This window comes from Equus asinus, chromosome 7, assembly GCF_041296235.1.
Source record: "Equus asinus isolate D_3611 breed Donkey chromosome 7, EquAss-T2T_v2, whole genome shotgun sequence".
Lineage (NCBI taxonomy): Eukaryota > Metazoa > Chordata > Mammalia > Perissodactyla > Equidae > Equus > Equus asinus.
The window spans coordinates 15,751,242-15,777,757 of NC_091796.1; the positions used below are offsets into that span (position 1 = coordinate 15,751,242).

Below are 26,516 nucleotides of genomic sequence, written 5' to 3' on the forward strand. Positions count from 1 at the left end.
AAAGGAGTCCTTGGAGAACATAAGAGTGACATCTAACCCTGCTAGAGAGGTAAGAGAAGACTTCTTGGAGCTGGTGATGGATATATGGGCTGAATTTTTCCAAGCTGAAAAAGAGAAACAGCATTCCAAGCTAAGTGAATGATGTGTGTGCACAGGCTTAGAGGTGACAGAGGCATGTTGTTTTTAGAGAAGTGCAAATGGCTCAGAGAGGCTGGAGTGTGAGATTCAAGACACGGCATGACAAAAGGAAGATTGTATAAGAAACTAGGGACAACATCCTTTGTTCCAGTGCCTGGTGCATAGTAGGTGCTGAGTAAATTATTGTATGGTTGATTGCATGAATGATGATTTGCTGATTTGTGGAATAGAGCAGTTTTGCCTTAGCTTTTTGCTGACCACACTCACAATCAAAGGAGTTGGTGTTCCTAGTATATTTGATATTTTATCTTGTGGATAAAACTGATTTTTTTATGCAAATGGAAGATTATGAAAGTAGCCATAACTGGGAGGGGTCACCTGGGTGATGTATTGCCCTGTTCTGGATTGACGGACAGAAAGAAAAATCTCTTCAAATTGTTGTCACGATGTTTCTGTCTCTTTTATCTGCTTATTATAATCCAGCTTCGGGGATAGATGGCATTTTAAAAATGTATTGTCCCTTTAGCCCTGAGGCTAATGGGGTGTTTCCCATCAGCCAGAGAAAAACAGACACGCTCACAGAAGGCCCTCGTGTCAGTGATGTTAGCTCGAGATCACTTCCTCAGGAAACCGTGTTTGTGTGTGAGTCTGGTCCTGTGGTCTCATTGGTATTCCTTTAGGCGGGACCGCGGAGGAGCTGCGACAATGAAAGTGATGCTTTGAAGGACAGGGGTTCCTCGTGGAAGCTGGAATTGGATTTGCAGCTGTAGCCGTGGGCACGTGAATCACCTTAGATTTGAATTTTTGTGAGACCTTGCTGCCTTCTCCCTCCTTTAAATGTAGGTGAAGTTTGACCTTGTTTTAAGTTACTCAATAACTTGAGAGCAGAGAAGTATTTTCTGAAATTGACTGGCTGTCTCAATAAACCGATTTAACCTGATTCCCGTGACCTCCATCAGCTAATGGATTGTCAGAAGTTTATTTTCATTTAAATCTGTATTTGTTGTTTTACTCCTATTATTACTACATCTCTATGAAAAGTGTCAGGATTGCATAGAGCAAGGAAACGGGTATTTTCTCTGTTGGTAAAAATCAGTGAATTTTAGTAGAAACATAGAATCAAGAATGGATGGAAGCTTGCTGCTATCGCTTAACTGGCACAGTGACTTGAGATACGTTTTACCATTTCTTCTGCTTTGATAAATATCTTGAATTAAACACATATAGATTTACCGTGTTATCATAGGTACTCTGAGAACAGACTGACAAAAGCCAGCATTGTCAGCTATAGCAAATTGCTATTTGTGATTGAAAACACATTCTTCATATCAGGCAAGACCTGCCTAATACAGGTGGCTCCATATAGGCGTGGGTTCCAAAATCCTATCAGTTTTATTTGCTGGCCTGAAAGACTGTGTTCTAATTTGTTTTCTATTACAAAATGCATGCTTGCTAAATCAAACTATTTAAATGCAAAGGTAGAATATGGTTAGCTTAAAAAATATTAACTTACTGTTAATACATACATAAGTTATTGAGAATTTTTTGTGCAAAGGTAACAAAAGCTGAAAATTAGTAAGTTCTTGGTAGATTAAACAGGCTGAATTTAATAGGGTAGTACACAGCTATTTGGGAAATATTTTGCCTTACTGAATTGGGATACTGGTTTTCACCCAATAAGACTCATTTTTCTATTGAAGTTATTTATATGTAAAGTTTTTCTAATAAAATTATTACTATCTGACCTAGAAATTGTATCTTCTTAGTCTTTTTTGCCTTGAGGGTGCTTGGTGAGAGTAGGAGGTAAGCATTATGTCCTAAATTGCTTAATTTTTTTTTCTTGCAGCTTAAATACTTTGTGCATGGTTTTGGATGTAAAAATTTGAATAATCCATAGCCTCACCCTTCAGTTTTGGGCTTCTTGGAAAGTTGAATACTCTTGTTTATCGAGACAATAAGAGAGTGAGAGTCAGCCAGGTAGTTGTATCTGAGTGTTATTTAGTAAATGAATGCCCACTATGTACCATCTTTCGTGCTCAGCAAGTTTCATTAATCTGTAAAGCTGTGTCTGTTTCAAGAGGAGGAAGGGGCTCAAAATGAATAAGTGACAAAGGGAGAGATGGTGAATCTCACATTGCCCGACACTGATTCACAGCGCGGTGTTCGGAGAGGAAGGCATTTACAAGGCAAGAAATGGCTGTGGGCCCAGAGACCATTGTTATTTGACAATGTAATGACCTAATAAGTAGTTCTAGCCTGGCCCCACAGACTGTCTTACACGTATTTTACTGTAGCTTTTTAAAGATGCGAATTTGTACACTGTTTAATCTGTATAAACTTGAACATTGATGATTCATAGTCTCTTCTCCTCCCCTGCTTTTTCTAGAGGGCCTATTAATGAAAACACCTATTTCTTTATGGTCTAATAATTGACTTGGGGAAAGATAACTTCATATAAGTAAAATTATGTGGTAAAGCTAGTTGCCCAATAGTTATCTAAATTTCGCATAGAAGTCAGGACTTCAGTAGTTAGAAAATTTCAAGATTCAGAGTGTGTTGGCCTTCTCTGTAACCTTCAGACCCCTCACTGCATTTCCTCAGAGCAGCGCTCCTTACAAATGCTACCTCCATCCAGTGCCTGAGCCAGAAACCTGGGGATCTTCCTCATTCCTCCTTTGCTCTCCCCTCTTTTTCAACTTCCAGCCAAGCTCCATGTCCTCTTCATTTGCTCTTTTCCTGCCCCTCCACCCCCACTGCTTTCATTCCAGCCTGGCCCCCCACCTTCCGTTGAACTCTGCTAATTCGTTCCTTGATCTGCTGCCAGAGGAGCTTTAAAAAATAATGCACAATGGAATATTACTCAGCCATGAAAAAGGGATGAAGTTCTGATTACATGCTTCAACACAGACGGACTTTGAAAACATGCTTAGTGAGATAGGCCAGACACAAAAGAACAGGTGTTGTGTGATTCCACTTATATGAGGTACCTAGACTAGGCAAATTCAGAGAGATGGAAAGCAGAATAGGGGTTACCAGGGGCTAGGGGGAAGGGAATGTGGGGTGTTACTGTTTAATGGGTACAGAGTTTCTGTTTGGGATGATGGAAAAGTCCTGGAAATAGTGGTGATGGTTACACCACATTATGAATGTACTTAACGCCACTGAATTGTACACTTTAAAATGGTTAAGTTGGTAAAAAAAAAAAGTAATAATCATGATACTGCAGTTATGATGGTGATACTCCTCCCCTCTGAGGTCCTCACAGCCCTTATTGCTTACAGGAGAAAACCCAAACTGTGTGGAATAGGAAGGGGAGGGGCGGCTCTTCCATTCATTGGATGACCACCTCTTCCCACAAAATAACAACCACTGCTTCTGCCCTCCGGGGCCTCGGCCTTCCTCAGTACCCTCTCTGAGGATTGGAAGGAGGAGGGAAAGGGCCCTGCTTTGGCTTGATCCCCGACTCCCTTCTCCTCTCCCCTTGCCTCCCCTCTCCTCTCTCCCAGACCTATTTGCCCTTCTTGGGGGCATGTTTTGATCTCTGCTCCTGCTGCCACCTAGTGACCTGGCCTTTCCCAGCCTGCCGGGACAGCTGCCCTGCTCACTGGGACCAGAATGTGAAGGAGGAGGAAGTACCATTTTGGCTTTGGGCCCAGCTGTTCCCTCCAGTCTCGCTTTAGAACGGTGTAGCCCAGGTCAGGTTTTAACCCCCACCACTTTCTTTGTCTGCTTCTCCACTGGGCTCAGAACATGGAGGGAAGGACTGTGCTTAATTAGTCGATTAGTTAATGCTGCTCAAACCCCATTGCCCTCCTGGCAGACCTGGTCCTTCAGGCTGTGCTAACCTTCTCTTTCCTGCCTCATGGAACAGAGATTAGTACCAGGAAGAGCCAACTGGTGCCACTCGTTCTGCCTCATCTAGGGCTCTGTGCCTTTGCACTTGCTGTGTCATCATCCTTGAAGTTAAAATGCCACCTTTTCCTGAAAAATCTCTCCTGACTTCCCCAGACAAACAGGTGTTCCTTCCGATTCTCCTTGATACCCACCCCCTCATTAAGCCCAGATCACATTGTGCTGCAGTTATTATTATGGCTGTCTTTGCAGGGGAGGGCCCCATCTTTTTAGATCCCCCAAACCTGGGATAGTTCCTCATGCTCAGTACATACTTGAGTGAATGCATTTGGGGTAGTATTTGTTACTCTAGAGTTTTCTCTGAGAAAGGTGAATGTGAAGTTGAACACCTTATTTCCAAGGTCACCTGAAAGTACACTCAAAATATTGCCACTTTCCCCTAAACCAGTACCTACAGATAGAGTTTTAAATGCACAAATTCAAAGATAGAAAGCAGAGCAGTGGCTGCCGGCGGTCAGGGCTGGGGGTAGGAAGGATGGACTGGATGAGGTACAAAGGGGCCTTTTGGGATGATGGAAATAGCCTGGTGGGTGTAGTGGTTACACAGCTGCCTACATTTGTCAAAACTTATTGAATTGCATGCTTAAAATATATGCATTTTAATATTGATAAATTTTAGCTCGAAGTTGGCTTCAACATAAGTATAAGGAAGCAAGAGGAGAAACCTTCTGGATTTATCGTTAGGTTAGGAAAGATGGATTAATGATTGATGGCGTTTGGTCGCACCACTGTTCAGTATCTAGTGGGGTTTTTTTTCTTCTTACCTTGCCTAAATGGAAAATCAACTTTCCATTGAGTTCCTGCAGCTGGAAGTAAGAAAAAGCAGAAGTGATGACCAGACTTACAGCTGACTCCCCAGGGCACTTAATTTGAGGACCGGTGCCTTTAGGAATTCTTTGCAACTTTAGTTTGAGGCTTACTTAACTCGTGTGATGAATCATCCATATTGAGGGTATGTAGGGAGATTGCAGCCATAAATAGTCTCTGCTCAAAGAAAATAATCTTATGAATGGTGTTTGAATAGACTTATTTAAAGAGAGATCTGTGAAACCCACCAGGCTTTTTATGTGTCATTCTTTTCAAATGTTCAATGTAGAATGTTCTCTGGGTACTTTGAAGAAATCTGAAGAAATATGTATATGTATTTTTTAATGTGTGAAAGCAGATGAATCTTAACAATTAGGTGTTTTTTTCTCATTGAGCCAAGACTTTCCTGTCCTGCGTCTCTTTGCAGCCTTAGGGTGCTCTTGTCATAAATCATATGTGTTCTGCGGGACTTTGAAGGAATGCTCTGTGTTTGGGGAATTTATCCAATGTCCTGTCTTGGTAAAGGTCAACCACCAGAAGATGCTCCTGCACGGAGCTGAGATTAACCTGAACCAATCTAAATTGGTTCAGCTCCTTCGTGGCCTGCTGTGACTATGCAAATGAACCCTCGTGTTCAGACTGTCAGGAGGTATTACCATCGTGTCTCTGTGAAGTTCCATCAAACGAGGGGTTACCTTTAATCTGGAGCTGTCGTGATGAATGCTAGAATCATCGCTCATTGGTTGAAGTCGTAGATACCAATTTCTAAGCGTGAAGAAAGTTTGGACTCCTCCTTGTACGTTCTCACTAATGGTTTTAGGACTCGCTCCTGGTGGGACAGGCAAGTCATGGTCCTTGTCAGTGTTCTTTGCTCAACTCTCTTTCCTTCTGTTGCCTGGAAATAGTCATTTAAAAAGATGTTGCATCTGTAGAGTTAATAGCCCTTTATTGTCTCCCCTAAATAATTATGGAAGTATTTTGCATTCTTTAGCTTGACAGAAAAACTCAGGTGAGATAATTCATGTTAGAGCAACAAGCCGGTTTGAGGAGAGGCGTCTCCAGAAGGTGTACTGAATTTAGGGGGTTTAAGACAGGGCTGATCAGAAATGATGTAGCTCTGGGATCAGCAAATGATGGCCTGCTGGCCAAATCCAGCTGCAGTCTCTGTAAAGGCAGTTTATTTGGGACATAGCCTCGCCTGATCCTTGACATACTGTGTGTGACTGCTCTCACGCTTTAATGGAAGAGTTGAGTATTTGCAAAAGAGCCTGTATGACCCGAAAAGCCTAAAATACTTACTACCTGCCCCTTCACAGATGGTTGTAGGGGCCTGATGTAGATAAAATATATTGGGAAAACATTAAAACATAAATTGCCTTGGGGCTGGCCCAATGGTGTAGTGGTTAAGTTCGCATGTTCTACTTCGGTGGCGTGGGGTTCGTGGGTTTGGAACCCTGGGTGTGGACCTACACACCGCTCATCAAGCCATGCTGTGGCAGCGTCCCACATACAAAATAGAGGAAGATTGGCAGAGATGTTAGCTCAGCAACAATCTTTCTTACCAAAAAAATAAATAAGTAAATTTCCTTGAGGGTTCAGTTTGTGCTGGAATTTGTGGTTGGGTAAAAAAATAGGAGTGAGGAATGCACATGTGTGTTCATGTGATGAAATGCAGGTGTATACACAGGAAGTCTCTTTGGAGCAGGTCCTCTGTTCTCTGCACGTAAGAGCAGACCAACGGGGGCCCGCAGCTGAGAGGCCTTTGCTCTCCAGGGAGCTTGCCTCCTGGGACATCCTTGCAGTCCTAAACGCACAACCCCTAGCCCCCAAACCCTTCCCCGCAGCAATGACTTAATGTCCTTCCCTGGCATTGGGCTGTCTTTAGACTCCGCCTTGAGATACCAGCTTGATCTCCTGCATCTCTTGAGGCTCCTGGGCTCAGAGGCCGCCTTGCTGTCTGGGACAATGCTGACATGGATCGGATGTGACACTTAATCAAATAAAGGAAATTTTGGTGTCCTTCCCCCTGACTCTCTTGATTTCCAATGTCCCTGCAGTGGAAAGAACAGTGGACCAGCTGGTGGGCTCCCTGGGTTCCAGTATCCTCTCCTGCTCTACCAGGGAATGATGGTTCTTTGCTTAGTGGTTCTAAGCCCTATGTGTGATCACTTGAATATGTGTGCTCACTTGAAGAAGAGTCTCCTTTTGGAGCTGTGTCTGCCTTCCCTCTCTTCTGTGGTTCTCTATACATGGTTCAGGTTGCTCATCCAGGCTCCTTGAGGACAGAGACTCTTCTCTGCCATGGTGTCCCCAGTGCTTTCAATCCTTAGTGGGTTCCCAGTAAATATTTATTTACCTCCCAAAACATATTTTGCCCTAGTAGATGGCCAGCTGTTGGGAAGACTTAGGATTTTTGTTTGTTTTCCATCTCTTTGGCTTTACTTGTGTGCCTGACTTGTCAGTTCCTTCAGCTCTACTCAGAATTCTAGGAGTTGGGGTAATTGATCATTTCGCCTTTGCTCTGCCTGTCTGTCTGATGGCATCTTTTATCATCCCCTCTCTCCAGGGAGCCTGGTGGTCCCCTGACAGTCTTTTATATCTCTCCCCTGCTTTTATGACTGTCCGCCACTTTTTATTCACTGTCACTGGGTGATCAGAGCAAGTAAAGGTGAAGCAGTGTGTCTAATTAATGTCAGTGTTAACCTTGGCCTCTTGGCCTCATAACCTTGGTATGAACTGGACAGCCATGCAGGCTTATTTTCAAGGGAAAGTTGGGACCACCTTTACCTAGTAGCAAGTTTGGGTAATAAGGATATCTTACTTGATCTAAGGTTATTGATTAGACGTAGAATAGTTACCCTTTTCTTGCTAAAAATTGAGGTTGCGGCTGTTTCTGTAGGGTGTGAACTCTAGTTAGACTCATTCATTAAACTAAAGGTGTCAAGGAAGAAATTTTTGTTGTTGTTTTTGTTGAGGAAGATTGGCCCTGTGCTAACATCCATTGCCAATCTTCCTCTTTTTGCTTGAGGAAGATTGTTGTTGAGCTAACATCTGTACCAATCTTCCTCTATTTTGTATGTGGGACGCCACCACAGCATGGCTTGATGAGCAGTGTATAGGTCTGTGCCCAGCATCCAAATCTGCGAACCCCAGGTCCCCGAAGCAGAGCACGCAGACTTAACCACTATACCACTGGGCTGGCCCCAAGGAAGAAATTTTTAATATGAATTGCATCCCATTTATTTTAGATGCCTGCTGTCTCACATAAATGTGCATTCTTGTGAGATCACTAACAGATAATGTTTATAAATTATCTGTCAGGTATAATAAGCATAGAACAAACATCCTGACAGCTCTGTCATGCTGTCAGAAACCCAGGAGTGTGTCTAGCAATTACTTAGATCATAGAATTATTTTTCTAGAAGGCACTCTAGGGGATCATGTAGTCCAGTGTCTTTGCAGGTGAGGACACCACGGGTCACAGAGAGGTCATTTGCTTAAAGTGACCCCTCTACTTATGGGCAGAATTAGAGCTAAATCCTCCTCTCCTGATCCCTAATAGTAATGATTGTCTGATAGATGTTGAAACAAACCAACAAAAACCGGTGGTTATCGTCACTCACGGCAATACTGAAATTTGGCTTTAACTCCTAAAAATGTCTTGATTCCAGTATACTTTTATTTTAAATATGCATTGCCGGACTGTGAAGGGGTCAAATTCGTTCATCTTTTCACTTACTTGACTTAAATGAAATGCTGCTGAGTAAACACATCACTGGAGACTGTAGTTCGGTTTTAGCTGTTTGGTTAGTTGTGTTTTCACGACTTGATGTGTGTGAACAGAGATGGCACGTACGCTGTGGCCAGGTCGGTCGGGCCCATGGTTGTCTCAGTGAGCAGTGCTGGTAGGGCCAGCCCTTTGGTTGGCTGGCAAGTCCCTGGGCTGACCTTGGCATTCTGGCCAATCTGCTGCTCCCTGCCTGTTCAACCACTGAACTCTCTGTCCTGCCCTGCTTGCCTCTGCTACCAAGGCCTGTCTGCCTCCAGCACTGTCACCACCCCCTGCCCCATCCCCCTTGGTCATCCAAGACTTTTAAGTGGCACTTCTCACTTTCTGGATTCTTTGCATCATCAAATAGGGTAAACCAGGATGCTCACAGGAGGAAACAGTGCAAATGTTAGAGCTTGGACCAATGGAATTCTCCTTTGAGATTTGTCAGAGTCCTGGAATCCACTGCCTTCTACCTTAAAACAAAGACAATAGGTACACCAATTGGACTCTACATGTATTAGGCAATTGTGTCCTGAAAAAGATTGCTCTCTGCTACCAGAAGAACAAAAGTCAGTGACATCTGTCACCACCAGGCCGTTCCCATTCTTGCCACTAATCAGAGTGTTGCTAAGATCTAATAAAACTGAGTGGTCTTGCTAGCTGAAATGCCAAATTAAATGGAATAGTAATTATTTTGTTTAATCTCGTTTCAAATATTTACATTTTCTTGAAGAATTGAGTAAATGGCCTGCATCAGACAGACAAGCAATTTCAATGGAATAAGAAAAGAAGTAGTGTCTAGTTTAATGTCTGCCTTTGAGATTTTTCTCAACACAACCATTGAATTTAAGGTCCTTATGTAGACCATCAAATAGAACAATTCAAGGTCAGCCAGATGTAATCCATATCAGTTCATGCCACAGTTCTGGGGGAGAGGCTTCGTAATTAATGCCACTGTCACAAACCTAAATCGGAACGTATGAGGAGTATAAGGAGAGTAAAATTATCTGGATTATTTATTTCGTCAGCCTTTGTAGCCTCATATGCCTGGACTTCTAAAAGCAACTGGGACTATGAAGATCCAGTGTTGGAGACCTTAGCTATTTTATTACCCACTAAATTCCTGGGAGCATTTTATCACCCCCACACCTTTTATAAAGGTGCTTAAAATTATATAGGCTAAGAAAAAGAAGAAATTTTATTTTGTGAAAATATATCGGTGTTGTAAAGTGCCAAAATCCACTGTGCCCCAACGACAACAGAAACAGATATACCCCTTTGGTTTTTTGGCATTTCCTCCCCAAATCACGCCTCCCTCCATCTACACAAGTCTCAATCCACTTTTTAAAGTATTTAAAACCAAGGTGTGCATTGGTATCAAGTTCAGTGGTTACTCAAGGCCTTTCACCTGCGTGTTTGTACAATTGATATTATTTATGAAACTAAGTGCCATTTTATGAAGATGTATTAGAAAAAAAGTTCTATCTCGTGAGCCGTAATTATTTTGAGAATGCCCTCCCTTAGCTACTTTTCCTCTTTTTGCAGTCTGTTTTTTGATCTTTACCTTAGTTCTTTCAAAATAAATTGTAGTGACATTTAAAAATTGTTCCAATATATTTCAGTGTAGTCATGTGCCACATAACGATGTTTCAGTCAACAATGGACTGCATATACGACGGTGGTCCCAGAAGATTAGTACCATGTAGCCTAGGTGTGTAGTAGGCTATACCATCCAGGTTTGTATAAGTACACTCTATGATGTTTGCACAATGACAAAATCCCCTAACGAGTCCCCATTGTTAAGCGATGCATGATTGTCTATACTTGTTCTGATGCATTCTACCAAAGCGTTCTTTCCTTTTAAATTTAAAGAGTATTTTATTTGAGCATTACATCTTGCCAAACACAAGTTCCTAAAGCAATTGCCAGTGTGTGCTTGCATATAACGCATTTGACCGGAAACTCTAAGTTTCTCTTCTAGCCTGTGTGGACCTTGTTTCCATTCCTTTTCTTGGTAGTTGACTCACATCTTTTGAGTTTATGATGAAAGGGAGAAAGAATGATTCATCATTAGCTTCGGTCCATACCCTCATAAATTTCCTTCTCTTTACCTAACTAATCATCATCATTACTAATTATGCTCCAGAAAATAAACTGGAATGCGGTACAGGCTGGCTTAATATAGAACAAATCAGTGTATAAATCAGAGAGGCTACTGTCAAAATGGCTTGAGTGGCGGGCTGGCCCCGTGGCCAAGTGGTTAAGTTCGCACGCTCTGCTGCAGGCAGCCCAGTGTTTCGTTGGTTCGAATCCTGGGCGCGGACATGGCACTGCTCATCAAACCACGCTGAGGCAGCGTCCCACATGTCACAACTAGAAGGACCCACAACGAAGAATATACAACTATGTACTGGGCGTCTTTGGGGAGAAAAAGGAAAAAAAATAAAATCTTTAAAAAAAAAATGGCTTGAGTGGCTGAGCACGGAAAATAGGAAGTGTTTTCCCATTCTGCTTTTGTGTTCAGCCTGTGTTGTCAGGCCTAGAGCTGACTCGGATAGAGTTGGAAATTGAGTAGTATAATCTAATTTTAAGGGAGCTCAACAGCAATTAAGTGAACATTACTTGGAACATAAATTCATGAATAAAATTGCATGTTGGTTTTGTTGAAAAATGATGGTGTGGCAGGTCTTGGGGCAGAGCCAAAGAGAACACTTGCATCTCTCCTTCCAAGCTGTTCAAAATGGCAGTTCTTTGAGAGCCAGGAAGTGCCTCTGGGCAGATCACACACAGCGCTGAAGGGAGAGCTGGGAGGGAGGAGAGAGCTAGAGCCAAGCCCTTCGCTCCATAGCTGTCCTGAAGCCCTGAATTCTTTGAACTCACTTGACCTTCAGCCACAATTCCTTCATCCCTGCCTGGCTGGTGAGGCAGTAGGCTCCTGAGAAGTTAAATGACACGTGCCAGTATCGCAGTGATAGTACAAGGATTTGACCCAAGATTCTTTGAGGCCAAAGCCCCTATTCTTCCCACCCTGCTAAGCTGCTTCCCATATCTTTATATGGAAAGAAGGTTAAGAAATAAATTGATGGTCATGAAACATTTTTTGTTCCTGACTCCATTTACAGTGAAGTTGGTTGTCCTCTCCAAATTCATAGCATTACAAGAATCTGTGCTTTTTTCATACCCCCTCCACACTTTTGTTGTTTCTACCACTGGTGTTCAAAGTGATCTATCCCCCCACCCCCTTCACATCTCCCTGTAATTTGTAACCTTATGGGCTGATCTCTGACGGTCGCCTTTAACAGTAAGGCTAGGTAAGGGCATTTGCCGAGATTCATCAGCAAACCCTGTGTTTTGTTTTTGTTTTTGTTTTTTTAAGAAAAAATAAATTCAGTACCTTGGGTATAAAAGTAGAAGAATTCTACCCTACTTGCTAATACACTGGGGATTTCTGGATCCGTTCCACGTTCTCCACTGCAGTGGTCCACACATTTACCCCTTTCTAAGCTCCACACACTACCTTCCGCTTATACCTGTGCCTGGTGGTCACCATATTGGACCAGACCATCTGGCTTTGAGCGCCCTAACTTGCCTCCTCTGCCCCTCTGTGCTCAAATGTCTCTTCTGAACATAAAAAAAAGCATTCCTTGATTCTTCTCTCTCCAAGCCACCATCCTACCCCTTCACTTCACACTACCTCACAGGGGAATCTAATATTCACATACTAGCCCCCTCCAGTCTCCATCATAGCCCTGATACTTTGCTGAGACCACTATCAAAAATGCTAGTGACCTCCTGGTCACCGAACCCCAAGTCTTGTCTTTTTCTTTTTTATTCTTTTTTTGATGAGGTAGATTCACCCTGAGCAAACATCTGTGCCAACCCTCCTCCAATTTTTTTATGTGGGATACCTCCACAACATGGCTGATGAGTGCAGTAGGTCCACACCTGGGATCCGAATCTGCACACCCCGACTGCTGAAGCAGAGCATGCAGAACTCTAACCACTTGGCTATGGGGCCGGCCCCCAGTCTTTTCTTAATGTTCGCTCCCCATAACCTTATGCTGCTTGGAACTCTTTTGCCTGGGAAATGTGCTGGGAGACATTGATGGGTTTCCCCCTACTTCTGGCCCTCTTCTTCCTTTTGACCTCTCTGTTCTGTTTTATCTGGCTGGTATCTCTTCTCTGTGGATGCCACCTGGATCTCTTAGGGCCAGTCCCTACTTTTTGCTGCAATATCAGCTCCACATTTTCAGCTTCTTTTTGGATCTTTAATATCTTCCTGAATAACTTATTTTTTCCATCTTCCTGCACCTCAAATGGAATATGGCCAAAACGGAACTCTCTGTCTTTCTCTTCGCCATCCCTGTTTCTCTTAATGATACCACCCTTCTCTCAAGACTTCACCCCGCTTACAACCTCATTGTAATACACTGCCAGATCCCACTCGACTTCTGTAAGGCCTCTCAGCAGTTTTCATCTCTCCATCGTAATTGCCACTATTTACCTCAGCTACTCATTATCTCGTCTAATATTATAATAGCTTCCCAGCAGGTCTTTCCAGTCTATCCTGAATATGGCTGCCTGATGAATCATTCTCATAGTCTTAACCTTTCTGGTGTTTTCCCATTGCCCACTAGAAAGTCCCACATCTTTGGCCTGGCTCTTGAGGCTGTCCACGGTCTGTGGTCTGTGGCCTGTGGCCTGTGCCTGGCTATGCTCATCTCTCCCCTTCCTATGGGACCTGCTCTCCCTGGCTGGGCCTGTGGGAGGGTGCTTGCAGGTTTCGTGAGAATTCTGTTTCTTTAAAAGTCTTCTGTAGCAAAAACCTAAACGTAAGAGCTAAATCTATAAAACTCTTAGAGATGGCATCTGTAAGTTACTCTTGTATTAGAAAAAACTTTCTACCCAGTGTGTCACAGCCAGAGTATAGAAATCATTCTGTGATTGCTCACCTCCTTTCCTTTGCTCATGCTGATTTCTGAACCTGAAAATAACCTGTCCCTGGATTTTACATGTCTAAATCCTCTCCATAACCCAGATTTTTCGCTGAGCCATCCCTGACTCCTCTAGCTCCTGTATGGCGTGTATCACTTTGTATTTACATTACAACTGTTTATGTGCATAACTGTTTGAGAACTTCTGGGCTCAGAGTTTCTTATGGGCAGTGACAAGGTCTTAGTTGCAAGGGACAAAAATAAATACCATAATGCTTGACACGTGGTAGATATTTAATGTGATTCAATTGTAATGTGGTAGATATTCAATGAGAATTTGAATGAATAAGCAAATGGAAGAGAAAATATATCCATTTGTTCGTTCTTACCTAACTTTAAATTGCTTAAGAGTAGGATTTGGATCTGATTCATCTTTATATCCTACAGTAGCCAGCATTGTGCTTTATGCGTGATAGATACTCAATAGGTATTTCTTTATTTTTTTTTCAGCTTTTTTGAGGTATAATTGACAAATGAAATTGTAAGATATTTAAAATGTACATCGTGGTGATCTGACATACATCTTGTGAAAGTCTTCCCTCCACTGAGTTAATTAACACATTTATCACCTCACATATTTATTTTTTAAATTTATTTTTTATTGCAGTAACATTGGTTTATAACATTATATAAATTTAAGGTTTACATCATTATATATTTTGATTTCTGTGTAGATTATAACATGATCACCACCCAAAGACTAATTACCATCCATCACCACACACATGTGAGCCTAATCACCCCTCTCCCCCTCCTCCCTCCACCTTCCCCTCTGGTAACCACCAATCCAATCTCTGTTTCTATGTGTTTGCTTTTTGTTTTTATCTTCTACTTATGAGTGAGATCATGTGGTATTTGACTTTCTTCCTCTCACTTATTTCACTTAGCGTAATACCCTCAAAGTCCATCCATGTTGTCACAAATGGCCAGATGTCATCGTTTCTTATGGCTGAGTAGTATTCCATTATGTGTATATACCACATCTTCTTTATCCATTCGTCCCTTGATGGGTACCTAGGATACTTCTAAGTCTTGGCTATTGTGAATAATGCTATGATGAATGCAGGGGTGCATGTATCTTTAGGCATTTGCGATTTCATGTTCTTTGGATAAATGCCCAGCAGAGGAATAGCTGGATCATACAGTAGATCTATTCTTAATTTTTCAAGGAATCTCCATACTGTTTTCCATAGTGGCTGCACCAGTTTGCACTCCCATCAGCAGTATATGAGGGTTCCCTTCTCTTCACATATTCTCCAATATTGATTGTTTCCTGTCTTGTTAATTATAGCCATTCTGATGGGAGTAAGATGATATCTCATTGTAGTTTTGATTTGCATTTCCCTGATCGTTAATGATGTTGAACATCCTTTCATGTGCCCGTTGCCCATTTGTATATCTTCTTTGGAGAAATATCTGTTCACCTCTTTTGCCCATTTTTAATTGGGCTGTTGGTTTTTTTGTTGTTGAGGTGTTTGAGTTCTTTGTATATTTTGGATATTAACCCCTTATCTGATATATGGTTAGTAAATGTCTTCTCCCAATTGTTAGGTTGTCCTTTCATTTTGTTGATGGTTTCCTTTGCTGTGTAGAAGCTTTTTAGTTTGATATAGTCCCATTTGTTTATTTTTTCTGTTGTTTCCCTTGCCCCATCTTGCCCCATCTATAAAAATATGCAGTTAAGACTGATGTTGAAGAGTGTACTGCCTGTGTTTTCTTCTAGAAGTTTAATGGTTCCAGGTCTTCCATTCAAGTCTAATCCCTTTTGAGTTACGTTTTGTGTATGGTGTAAGATAATGGTCTACTTTCATTCTTTTGCATATGGCTGTCCAGTTTTCCCAACACCATTTATTGAAGAGAATTTCCTGTCTCCATTGTAGGTGCTTGGTTCCCTTGTTGAAAATTAGCTGACCAGAGATGTGTGGGTTTATCTTTTTGGTGAGAACATTTAAGTTCTACTCTTAGCAAAACTTCAATTATCCAGTAAATATTTCTTGAATTAGTGGATAGATAAGTAGTTGATTGTGATGTGAGCTTTCTGAATGCTTTATTACTATATTTTACTTTCAGTAATTCCATTTAGGTGCTCTTACTACAGCTAAAATATTTTGAAATATATTGCTATTTTGATCATCACTGTTAATTTTTATCAGTGATTATTTTTGACTTTAAACTTAACTTTTTCTGCATTCTCAATTTTGATTTTAACAAATTGTGTCTCACTGGGGAAGGGGATACACAAAGGGGTAACTTAATTTCACGAAGGAAGTTAGAAAGAAAAAGAAGGTTAATTTTTTAAGAAAAATGTCAAGAAGCTTTTCTGTGTTATTAGCTCCTGCCTCTGGGTGTAGGTGGGGTTCTAGGACTAGCAATTATTTCTGCGATAGTGGTTGAATAGTTCTTTCCAGAGTCATCCTGGCTCCATCCAGAGACATAATTTGGATGCTTTCAATAGGAAACGGGGATGGGCAGCTTTCACTGAAACACTGCTGGAGCACTCGGTGGGGGAACGGGGCCTCAAACCCCAGTGAAGTTGAAGAAGGACTAAGTTACTCTGCCTCCTGTCCATACCAGAAGGGTAACTCTTTTTCTTCTTATGGAGAGGGCTGCCTGCGAGTCCTCTCTGTCAACCTTTTTTATATAATACTTGATTATGATAAGTGAATTAATAGTATTCGCTTGTAGTTGTGTTACTTGGTGCAACCTAAATAGTAATGAAATTGGAAGAACTGACTGAGAAATCCTGGTGATCTGAAATCCTAGTGGTCCTGTGTGCCTTGGTAACCCCAACTGCCTGAAGGTTTATTGTAGCTGCTGGTTTTGTTGTTGTTTTGGTCTTTTTTGTTGTTTTATTTTTGTCTCTTTTAAAACCAATTGACAAGAATTACCTTGGTTCAATTGATTTGGTGGAAGAGATAATAGATGTCTGCCTGTGCTTCTTTGGTGGCATCCTTTTAATTACCTGTGAGAGAGGAATAGTTCTAACCTATTGAAAGTGGGCAAGCTAGTGACAGGAAGTACCTGGATTTGTGAAGTTGCCCACATCTGGCAATGAATGCTTATAGGAGGGTCAGTAGAGTCAGTAAAAGAAGGTCAGAGGATGCAAGGAAAGAAATTTACTTTTAGGAAATGCTACAAACTTTTTGGAAGCAAGAGACTTTCTCCAGGGTATTTGGAAGAACAATCCAGGGTCCACTGAAATGTACAAAACAGAAACGACAGACTCTGTGTTTGTGAAGTGTGGGGGCATCATATACCCCCACAGAGGTATTTGTTTCTTTAGAAGGGAGCAAAGTATTCACAGTGACAAGGCATCTGAGACAACTCATCCATCTTCCACTGGACGTTATGGGAATCCTACAGTCTCATGACAGGGAAATTGTATGCTTTTGACCCAGTGTCAAGACTTTTGAGCAGTGGTATAAATCCATTAGATATGCTGACTTCTCAGCTTGTTTGAAATAACTAACTTTGCATTTTTTGTCTCCTTCAGATATGAACACACTTAAGAGTGCTAGATGCTTCTGAGCTCCCCTATCACCTCACAACTTTGGAAAGACTCGAAGAAGGAAGGTGCCGGAGTGGAGGACTCTGAGAACAATCTCCTTCCCCTTGGCCTTGACTTTTCTGTTCACAATCCACAATGGAGACACTCTCCCAAGATTCGTTGCTGGAATGTCAGATCTGTTTCAATTATTACAGCCCCCGGCGAAGGCCCAAGTTGCTGGATTGCAAACACACCTGCTGCTCGGTGTGCCTCCAGCAGATGAGGACGAGCCAGAAGGATGTGAGGTGCCCCTGGTGCCGGGGCATCACCAAGCTGCCCCCGGGCTTCTCCGTGTCGCAGCTCCCCGATGACCCCGAGGTCCTTGCAGTCATTGCCATCCCGCATGCCTCCGAGCACACCCCAGTCTTCATCAAACTTCCCAGCAATGGGTGCTACATGCTGCCCCTGCCCATCTCCAAGGAGCGAGCGCTGTTGCCTGGAGACATGGGCTGCCGCCTGCTGCCTGGGAGCCAGCAGAAGTCTGTCACCGTGGTGACCATCCCTGCCGAACAGCAGCCTCTGCAAGGCGGGGCTCCCCAGGAGGCAGCGGAGGAGGAGCAAGACAGGCGGGGTGTGGTGAAAAGCTCCACCTGGTCTGGGGTGTGCACTGTGATCTTGGTGGCCTGTGTCCTGGTCTTCCTTCTCGGCATCGTGCTCCACAACATGTCCTGCATTTCTAAGCGCTTCACTGTGATATCCTGTGGCTGAAGAGGGCTGCAGGGAGTCTCTTGTGGGTGCCAACTAGGGGTTGAGCAGATGTTGGTGATGGGATCATGATGAGAAGATGGGGAGCGATGCTGATCATTTGGTGCCGAGCACTGGCCTCTGGGCTGCCATTTGATTATCCGAAGACTGACATGAAGGGCAGAGTGTGAGGTCTCAACAAGACGCCACCCAGATCGCTCTGAGTGTTGATGGCGACAGCTTTGAAGACGATTGCATGCATCCTCATAATCATTTATTAAATGGATTGTAATTTATGATTTTTCAAAATCATGTTACAAGATAGACATACTCTACTTAGATGTTAAACTGTGCCAGTGCATACAATGTGATCTTCTCTAAATGTGGTAGATTCAAACAAAGATGCTATGTGTACAAGTAGAATTAAACCTGAGAATCCAAGTAAAAATTCAGCGGCGACATGCAGTGCTGGTTTCTTTCCTTTTTTTAAAACAAAGCCTAGTCTTCATTTAGTTGCTAAGGCTTTTTATACTTTTTGAATGGCACCCAAATTAAAGTAAGTTAAGCAGGCAGTCGTTTTTTGAAGAAAATATTTGAACAAGTGTTTCCAGTGTGTTGTGTTTTGTCAGGTATCTTCATTTTTCTTCCCCTTGTAATTAGAGCTTGCTACGTGTTTATTAAACTGAACGCCCAACAGGGGAGCAATAAACTGAGTAATAATGAGAAATGCCTAACCCCACAGGAAACCTGTAGGCCAATTTTTCTCAAGCCGTCTCACAAAATAAGAATTTTAGATGTAAATATTGTGTATTTGTGTGTATATGTGTGTGTGTGTGTAATTGATTTACCTCAGGTTTTGAATCTTTTCAGAAGAATCCCAGGGGTAAGACTTTGTGGGTGCAAATGAGTCCAGGGTCCAAAATGGTGGCTGCCTCATGGGCACCAAGACACTCCCAGTGAGGTGTCACATATATGTCACTTCCGACACTTGCTCCTCTTCTGTGCATTCAAGTCCTGTATTCTGTGAGGCACAATTAGAGACTAACAGAAGAATCTATCTTGTCTCCCAGGTTTGGGGTATTATAATAGCCTTGAGTGTTGTTAATGGATGACAAACCTGGACTGGCATTTTAATAGACAGTCCATGATTATTTTTTGAAAGATATTTTTCCATGAAAGTTAAACCGTTTAGAATTCCAGTTTCCTTTTGTTGGTATGAGTGAGAAAATCTCTTGTATTTCAAAATATGTTTTTATTGAGAAAAGTGGCGAGATAAACTAACAACTTACATTCCCAATTTAAGTGGACCAGTTCATCATCAATTCTCAGATATCCTTAAATGTGTAATGGTGTATAGATGCTCGTGAAGCAAGATCTGCTGGTCTCAGATGATAAATTCCTCTGCTGGGATGTGTGTGCATTCTGAGATAGCTGTGAGCTTTACAGTTCTCTTCTAATTTCTTTTATGGAGTTCGTGAAGCAAGCGATATGTGACAAGGACTCCTCTCATAAATATATCTGTTTATGTTCCATTGAATCCTTGAAAATAGGGGGAGGGAAAGATGAGCACTGACGCTTCCAAAAAGCAAGGCTAGACATAGCCTGTAACACTGAGACAATTTAATTTACTTATATGCTGTTACCTTCAAGCAGCACACAATATGCACGTTAAAGTGATGGAATAAATGTGAGATAAAATGACAATAGAATACCTAGAATCCAAGGCTAACACTGTTCTTTGGTGTGAGGATTTGATATAAAAATATGAACTCAGATTTTTCAGATCTTTCAAATTTGTCGTAAGACCTTTAGGAAATGTCTTTGAAAGCTCAGAGTAGAAATTAGGTTAAAATGCCATTTTATTGTGTAAGCTATTGGGCATTATACAACGAATAATCTAGGATTTATTTGGTATTAATAATTTAGGTATCATATTAGCTGAATACTATCCTCTATTACGTAACATAATATATTGTTGGGTTAGTGTCAATTTCTCAGACTCTCCAGGCTGCCGTAATGCATGTCTGACCTAATTTCTATTCCTCTTGGGGAAAAAAACCCCACAGAAATGTTGCATTAAGAATGCTGCATTTCAAATGGACTTTACCCTTGTAATTTTAAGCCATGCCACATTCCAATTAGTTTTGTGGATGATATCTACATACATTTATGTACAGTATGAAATGACTGGCTCTGTAGTGTAGTGTGTGATAGAGTTCTACATGTTAAGTAGGTTACATATAGACACTAATGTGTGTGAGGATACAGCACCTGTATTTTTTAGTGGGAAACCATGGGGTAAAAATGCCCATGTAACTTTTACTTCAGAATAACCCCATGCTAGAGCCATGATTAAGCAGTGCAAAATTAATCATCTCTCTGATAGATTCTTGACTTTACAATTTAAAAAACAATAACGACCCAAGTCAGAATTTTTTGTGTGAATCTTACTGACATAAGAAACATTGTTTGAATGGATTCTGCCTGCAGTTATTAGTCTATTTGCTTGTTAGGGTGTGCATTCACGCACGTGTGTGTGTGTATGTGTGTGATGTCTCAGCCTGCCAGATAGAATTTTTATAGATTTAATGATGTTTTAATGTTATTTGTCATCCCCTTGCTCTGGCCTTTTCTGGCATTTACCCATGACACTAACAACTCCTCTACTCCATGTGACTAAAGTCCAGTAACACAATCAGCCAGAATTCACAGTCCGTGAAAAAAAATCACAACTGAAAGCACAGAAAGTTAGAGCTGGAAGCAACCTCTGGTGGCTTCATTTTATGGATGAGTCCACTGAGGGCCACAGAGGTGTGTGGGAGCTAGTGATTTTGGAGCCAAAGGGAGACAGCAACGTTTACACTGCAGGCTCCTCTCGCTCCTTCGTAGGCCTGTCAACATCTCTGTTGGCCTCTGATCCTTTTCAGGGTGGGTGATACCCTTTACTAACTCAACTATTGCTTTAAGTTTTTTTGTTGTTGTTGTAAATTTATGTATTCGTTTCAGTTAGCATCTACCTCTATGGGAAATGAAAGGAGGGTTGATTTAAGGAAGAGCATAGACATTCAAAGAAAACCATGTGATTTGAATTTTTTAAATTGCAAACTGTTGGTTTCCCCCTCCTCCTCTTATATGTAAAGGACAGTGAGTGTTGTGTAAATAGTAAACTATAAGAAGCATGAATTTTCGTCTTTATTAATGATCTGGACATAAGAGAATGCTTAATATGTTAAGTAGAGCCAAGTATGCTATAAAAAGCATTGTCTTTGGAAAATTTTTGTATAATGACCTGGGGCATAAGTTGTGATGAAAGGCAGATAGCTTCTCAGTTCCAGTCATGCTTTATGATCAGAAAGCTATAAGGCATTTTCCTTAAGAGTATAATTAAGTTTAATCTTGCACATGACTTAAGAGCAGGTCCCCTGGAGGTTGAAGCGTGTGCTAGTGCAGCCCTTGGGATTGGTGCTGTTCAACAGAACCTTCTCTGATGATGAAATGTTCTGTGACCTATGCTGTCCAGTACAATAGCCGCTAGCCACATTGGCTATTGGGCAATTGAAGTGGGGTTAGTATGACTGAGAAACTGGATTTTGTATTTTATTTAAGTTAAGTTTAGTCACTCACATCTGGCTAGTGGCTATCATATTGAACACTGCGGTTCTGGATGATTGTGCATTGGGATCTAGCATCCAAGTGTTAATGGAGTAACAGAGTAAGGCTAAGAAGACAGTTTGTGGTTTAGTAACATGGAACTGGCTAAAAAGAAAATTCCTTTCTAGGCTTAAAAAGTATATGATCTCAAGTATGACAGTAAAAATTCATTGATTGCCCTTTGAGTTTATTACTTAGATAATTTGGGCCAAGGAAGGATCAGTGAAGCTTCAAGAGTGCTTTATGAAGCCCCTTTTCTGGGATCATTAGCTGCATGTGAATCTCTTGTCCAAAAATAGTAGTTGACAGTAGCTGTAAAACATTTGACTTGCAAGCTATGCATGACCTGTACTGTGAAATTGTGTTTAGGGTCTTGTGGCCCGAAAGTAAATGTTACAGAAAAAAAAAAAAGCCTAATGAAATCTGTCTTCACTTTCAACATCTTACCCAGATGTCATTGCTGCATTAGTGAGGTGTGCAATATAAGAGCAAGCACATTTTGCAGTGTTCATAGAAAGTGTTTTGGTTTGCCCTGAAGTCTGCCAGCTTGTTGTATTTGGTGTGGGTATATGTGGGCATCATTTTTCAGATGCCAGGCTAAAACATTGGTACTATTTTTAGAGTGAGATTTGACATTGTTTTATTCTTGTTTGGGTTTTTATTTTAGTTATCACTGAAAAAATTGGAGATTTGAAGCCTTGCACAAAGGCACTTTTTTTTTTTTTTAACATTAAAAAACATTGCCCATGGAATTTATAGACTTGGGGGTTATCAAAGTTACTAAAATTGCTTTCTAAGTGAGGAAAAGGAAGCAGAAAACTCAGTTTGAGATATATTTTCATAGAAAGAGGAGACTCCTCCTGATAGCCCAGTATTTATTCTAGTCTAGATTTTGATTTGAAGAGTTCCTGTTGTTTTATTTGAAAACCTATACTGTGTCAAAATTGGTTAGTCTGCTTTTTATTGTTTCTGAATGTAATGCAAACCAAATACATGTGCTTCACTTTAGCAGAGTTAGGTTGATTTTTTTTCTAGAACTCATCAATGGGCATAACTGTTCTTTTTAGCTTGTCTTTAAAAGTTATTTAAATTTTTTTGCTGAAATGGTCATTTTTCTTTAAACTTAAGAGGAAGTTAGAGATCCAGAGGTTACTGCTATGAGAGAAGTGATAGGCAAAAGGCTTGAATTTCTAGCTTCTCTTAGAAAAATGCTGCCAACCAGTCAGCATTTTGTTTCCATATAAGAAGTGTCGTCAGTCAGTTGCTCTGTCATCCTTGACCTAGAAGGAGAGGCTGTTCCTTGTCATTTCCATCATTCTCAGTAAAATGTCACCCACAAGGTAATCCTTACCAAAACAGAGACTCCAAAGAAGAAAGAGATAGTCAAGATAATTCAGTAACTTTTGAAAGTAATAATCTATTTCAAAAGCAATGATGATCAGTTGCTAAATTTTGTTTGACATGAAATACTTCTAAAAAATAAGTGGAAATTCAAGCCATTGATTTTTCTGACACAATTGATTCACTATATATAGGTATATATCTATACCTATCTATATAGATATATATCTGTATAGGTATAGATATATATATGTAGATACACACACACATGATTTAGCTATAATAGGAGTTAAAAAAATCAAGTAAAAAATGTTGTTAGTCATGTTTTCCAGTTTGTGGATTATACAATGTTGAATTTAGATGTTAATATCTTAACAAATGCTATTGGCTATATACATTATGTCAAACCAACTACCTTTGGGAGTGTCTATATAACTAAACTCTTGAAACTTTTCAAATATATGAAGAGGTGGCGTCTACTGTGTATGTTTCATTGGAAAGCCATTGATCATTAAGCAGGTGGGGCATTTAATTTCTCTCTCTCTCAAATAACATTTTTTGGCTCTGCTCAAGTGGTCATGGGTGGAGCACCGTTATTCCTGAACTCTTGCAATATGGCTCTGATTTTTCTGCACAAGTTTCCTTGCACAGTTGGGCCAATGATTTTTTTTTTTTTTTTTCAGGATTCACTGCCTGGGGTATCCCACTATGTATATCTCACTTATGATGTAGTGGTGCTTGAAAACACTCATCTCGTTAGCTGGACTTTATTGTTCTAGTCTAAGGTTTTTGATACTATTCATATTATGATCTTTCTAGGGACAATCAGTAATATTTGGGGCAAAGTACTGATGGGTCTCTTGAGGTCTGCAATAGCATGTATTTTCTTTGTTTTTCTGGGGGTGTTCTCGTATAGCTGTCCCTGTTCTTCTAGAACATTAATTTAAATTCATCACTACGGGATGCAGGGCTAGTAGCCCATGTAAAAGTCTTCCGTAGTCTCCCTGGGGTGTGAGTTATTGGGTTATTCTAGCAAGAGTTTTCCAAAGGGATGCTCAATTTTTAATTTGACATTGCTTTTTGAGAATCCAGAAGCAGACAGTTGGATATGATGATGGTGAAGGCACATGGGCTGTAAGAAGAAGGAAATGGATGAGGCAAATGCCCCTTTCAGGGGAACAGTTAATATCTATGTCATCTCTGTTTAAATAGCAGGAGAAGAGAGTAGCAGGTATCTTACCCTGTGCTTCAGGAAATTCCTGGTTGGATTTTCCTGGCTGCGAGACAACTGAACTATTAAATAGATCCTGTTTGGGAGGGGTGGAGAGGTGGCCTTGGGTCTGTAGCAACAGAGAGGCAGATATACCCAGAGAGTGAGAAAATACTTGCATAAAGGGAGAGGAAGTCCGTAATGGGCTTAGAGCTCCAAACAAAATATATAGGAGCTAAAGGTCAGTTGTGGCAGAAACCAGCTAAAGAAAGAAACACAAAACAACTAGGGATAACTTAGCCAAACACAGTCTGTCATTCCAGCATGGCTACCAAATTCAATTCAGGATGTTTCAGTTGAAGACATATAGGGAATGTGCTCAGCTGATGAGAGGATCCACGGAGGCCCCATTGGGTTGTTAGCACAGTAGACAATTTCAGAGCCTCTAGAGCTCATTGCTGAGTCATTAGAGATAAATGCTAATAACATCCTCTTCACTGTGAAATGCAGTGTCTGTGCCTGTGGATGTATCCTGACTTGAATAGGTTAATACCATTGGGAAGACTTATTCAAGAATATTTTGGTTTCTATCCTGGTGGTTGTCATTTATTATATTTTTTTATTCCACCACTTGTTCCTGTCTGCCTCACTTGACTGTTGCAGGTGAGGAAGCTGGTTTCAGCTTGGGGTGGTTACAAACTCCCAACATAAGCCATGCAGCTGCTGCTCAGGGTTCCTGCCAGTCTTTCGGCTCCACTGGTGGGTTCCCTGGCCCTCTTGATAACTAATACTCCAGTCAAATGGCTAGATGAATGCTGCTCAGAGGCTGTTAACTCAAGTCCTTGACATGTTTCATTTACAATTATGTGGATTATTTATTTTAGGAGCTTTTCTTTTAAAGGGCCAAATAGCCCCACAGATAAATGAGCTGCTGGGCTGTGTAGAAAATATTGTCCAAATGTTGCCAAATATTGACGTTGTAAAGAGGATATCAAGCTGCTGTTTATAAATCAGAATGTCTTAAAAGCATTCTTGCTTGCTCTCTGTTGTAGATGGTGTCTTAGTAAGTCTTGAGTTTTTCCAATGAACCCAATTTTAATATATGGTATTTTTGTATGCCAAACTGATGTCTTGTCCTTTGTATATGTGGTAATGTTGATTTTATGACTACTGTTAAAACACATTTGCTATGATTAAAATTCATAAAATGATTTCAAATAGACTCACATGTTGGTTTTTTTTCCTCCCACCCCACGAAGCAAAAAAAAATTGGGTGGAATTTTCATCATCAGCTACTCTAAAAATTTTAGTAGACTTGGATAATGAAGCAACAAGGAGCTGCTGATCCAAGGATTTTAAGTGGAGATGACCTTCAAGTGGTTCCTCTGAGAAGCCAAAGAACTCGTTTGTAATGAGTGAACCCAAGCATGTTTTTGCAACATGCTTGGGTTTTCATGGCTTCTGGTGGCTCTGTCTTTACCCTCCACTGTTTGGAAATGATGCTACATGTGTCAGGCCACAGGAGGACCATCTTGTTGTACCCAGTGCAGAACAACTTCACACAGCCCCCTGTGTAGGGAGAGACAGCATGACTGTCTCTTGGCTCTGAGTCTGGAAAGGTATCCTTCAATAAGTGTCTTAATCAATGGGACAGAGGGTGTTTTGGAAAGCCTTTTTTTATAAAAGCATCCTGTCTTTCAATGACTCTGGATCACATCAATGAATTTCAATTCAGTTTAACAGGTGGCCTAATCCTCATTAAGGGGTTATCAATGATCTGTTGTGCCTCGTTGGTAGTATAAGCATGCTCTGGCTCTCTCTGGGAAATCCAAAAACAATCCCCATAGTTTTAAAAGTGAGAGGTTACTGTGATTCAATACATTTCTTGTACCAAAAAGCAAGCTTTGTAGTAGGGAGTCCAAATTTTTGAAAGTGTGAAATTTAGCCTATTTTAGAATTTCTGGTATAGATTTCCCTGGTCTCAAGCAGATTGTGTGTGTGTGTATATGTGTGTTGGAGGTGGATAGGGGTTCCCTTATTGTTAGAACGGCTTGCTCTTGCTTGAGCTTTTCTGTGAGCTCGAGAAGGAGTTGACTAGAAGAGGCATTTAGGCATTTAAATGCCTTAGCTTCTCCATGTCCTAGCTCTTCTATGCCAGGACTGGATTGTATCTAGAGTCTCATCTGCAGACTTCTCTGTAGACTTAATGGGAGCAGAGCCAAGGAGAAGGGATCCCAGGAGAGCCATACCTGCAGATCTTGCCTGGGGATAACCCAACCAGCAACCTCTTCAGAAGACGCTCTGTTTGGATGGCACAGATTTTCTGCCTTTGGGTGGAGGGTTGGAAGGAGAGGATGAGCCTGTGTCAGCTCTAAGATCTCTGCCATTCTGGCCTCTCCCTGAAAAGGGGGACTGAGTATGAGTGGTTGAAGGCCCACAGGGGGATGGTGGAGGGCACAC

At 41.3% G+C, this 26,516-nt stretch overlaps 1 protein-coding gene across 2 annotated transcripts in view; it reads left to right on the plus strand.

Annotated features, from left to right (window-relative positions):
* RNF152 (ring finger protein 152) overlaps positions 1–25,274 on the plus strand; it is a 76,122-nt gene extending 50,848 nt beyond the window's left edge. For both annotated transcript variants that reach the window (XM_014859436.3, XM_044774813.2), the window contains one exon: positions 17,117–25,274. In XM_014859436.3, the coding sequence (XP_014714922.1) occupies positions 17,267–17,878 (612 nt within the window). In that variant the 5' untranslated portion in view covers positions 17,117–17,266 and the 3' untranslated portion in view covers positions 17,879–25,274. The remainder of the gene's footprint in view (positions 1–17,116) is intronic.
* The last annotated feature ends 1,242 nt before the right edge of the window (positions 25,275–26,516 follow it).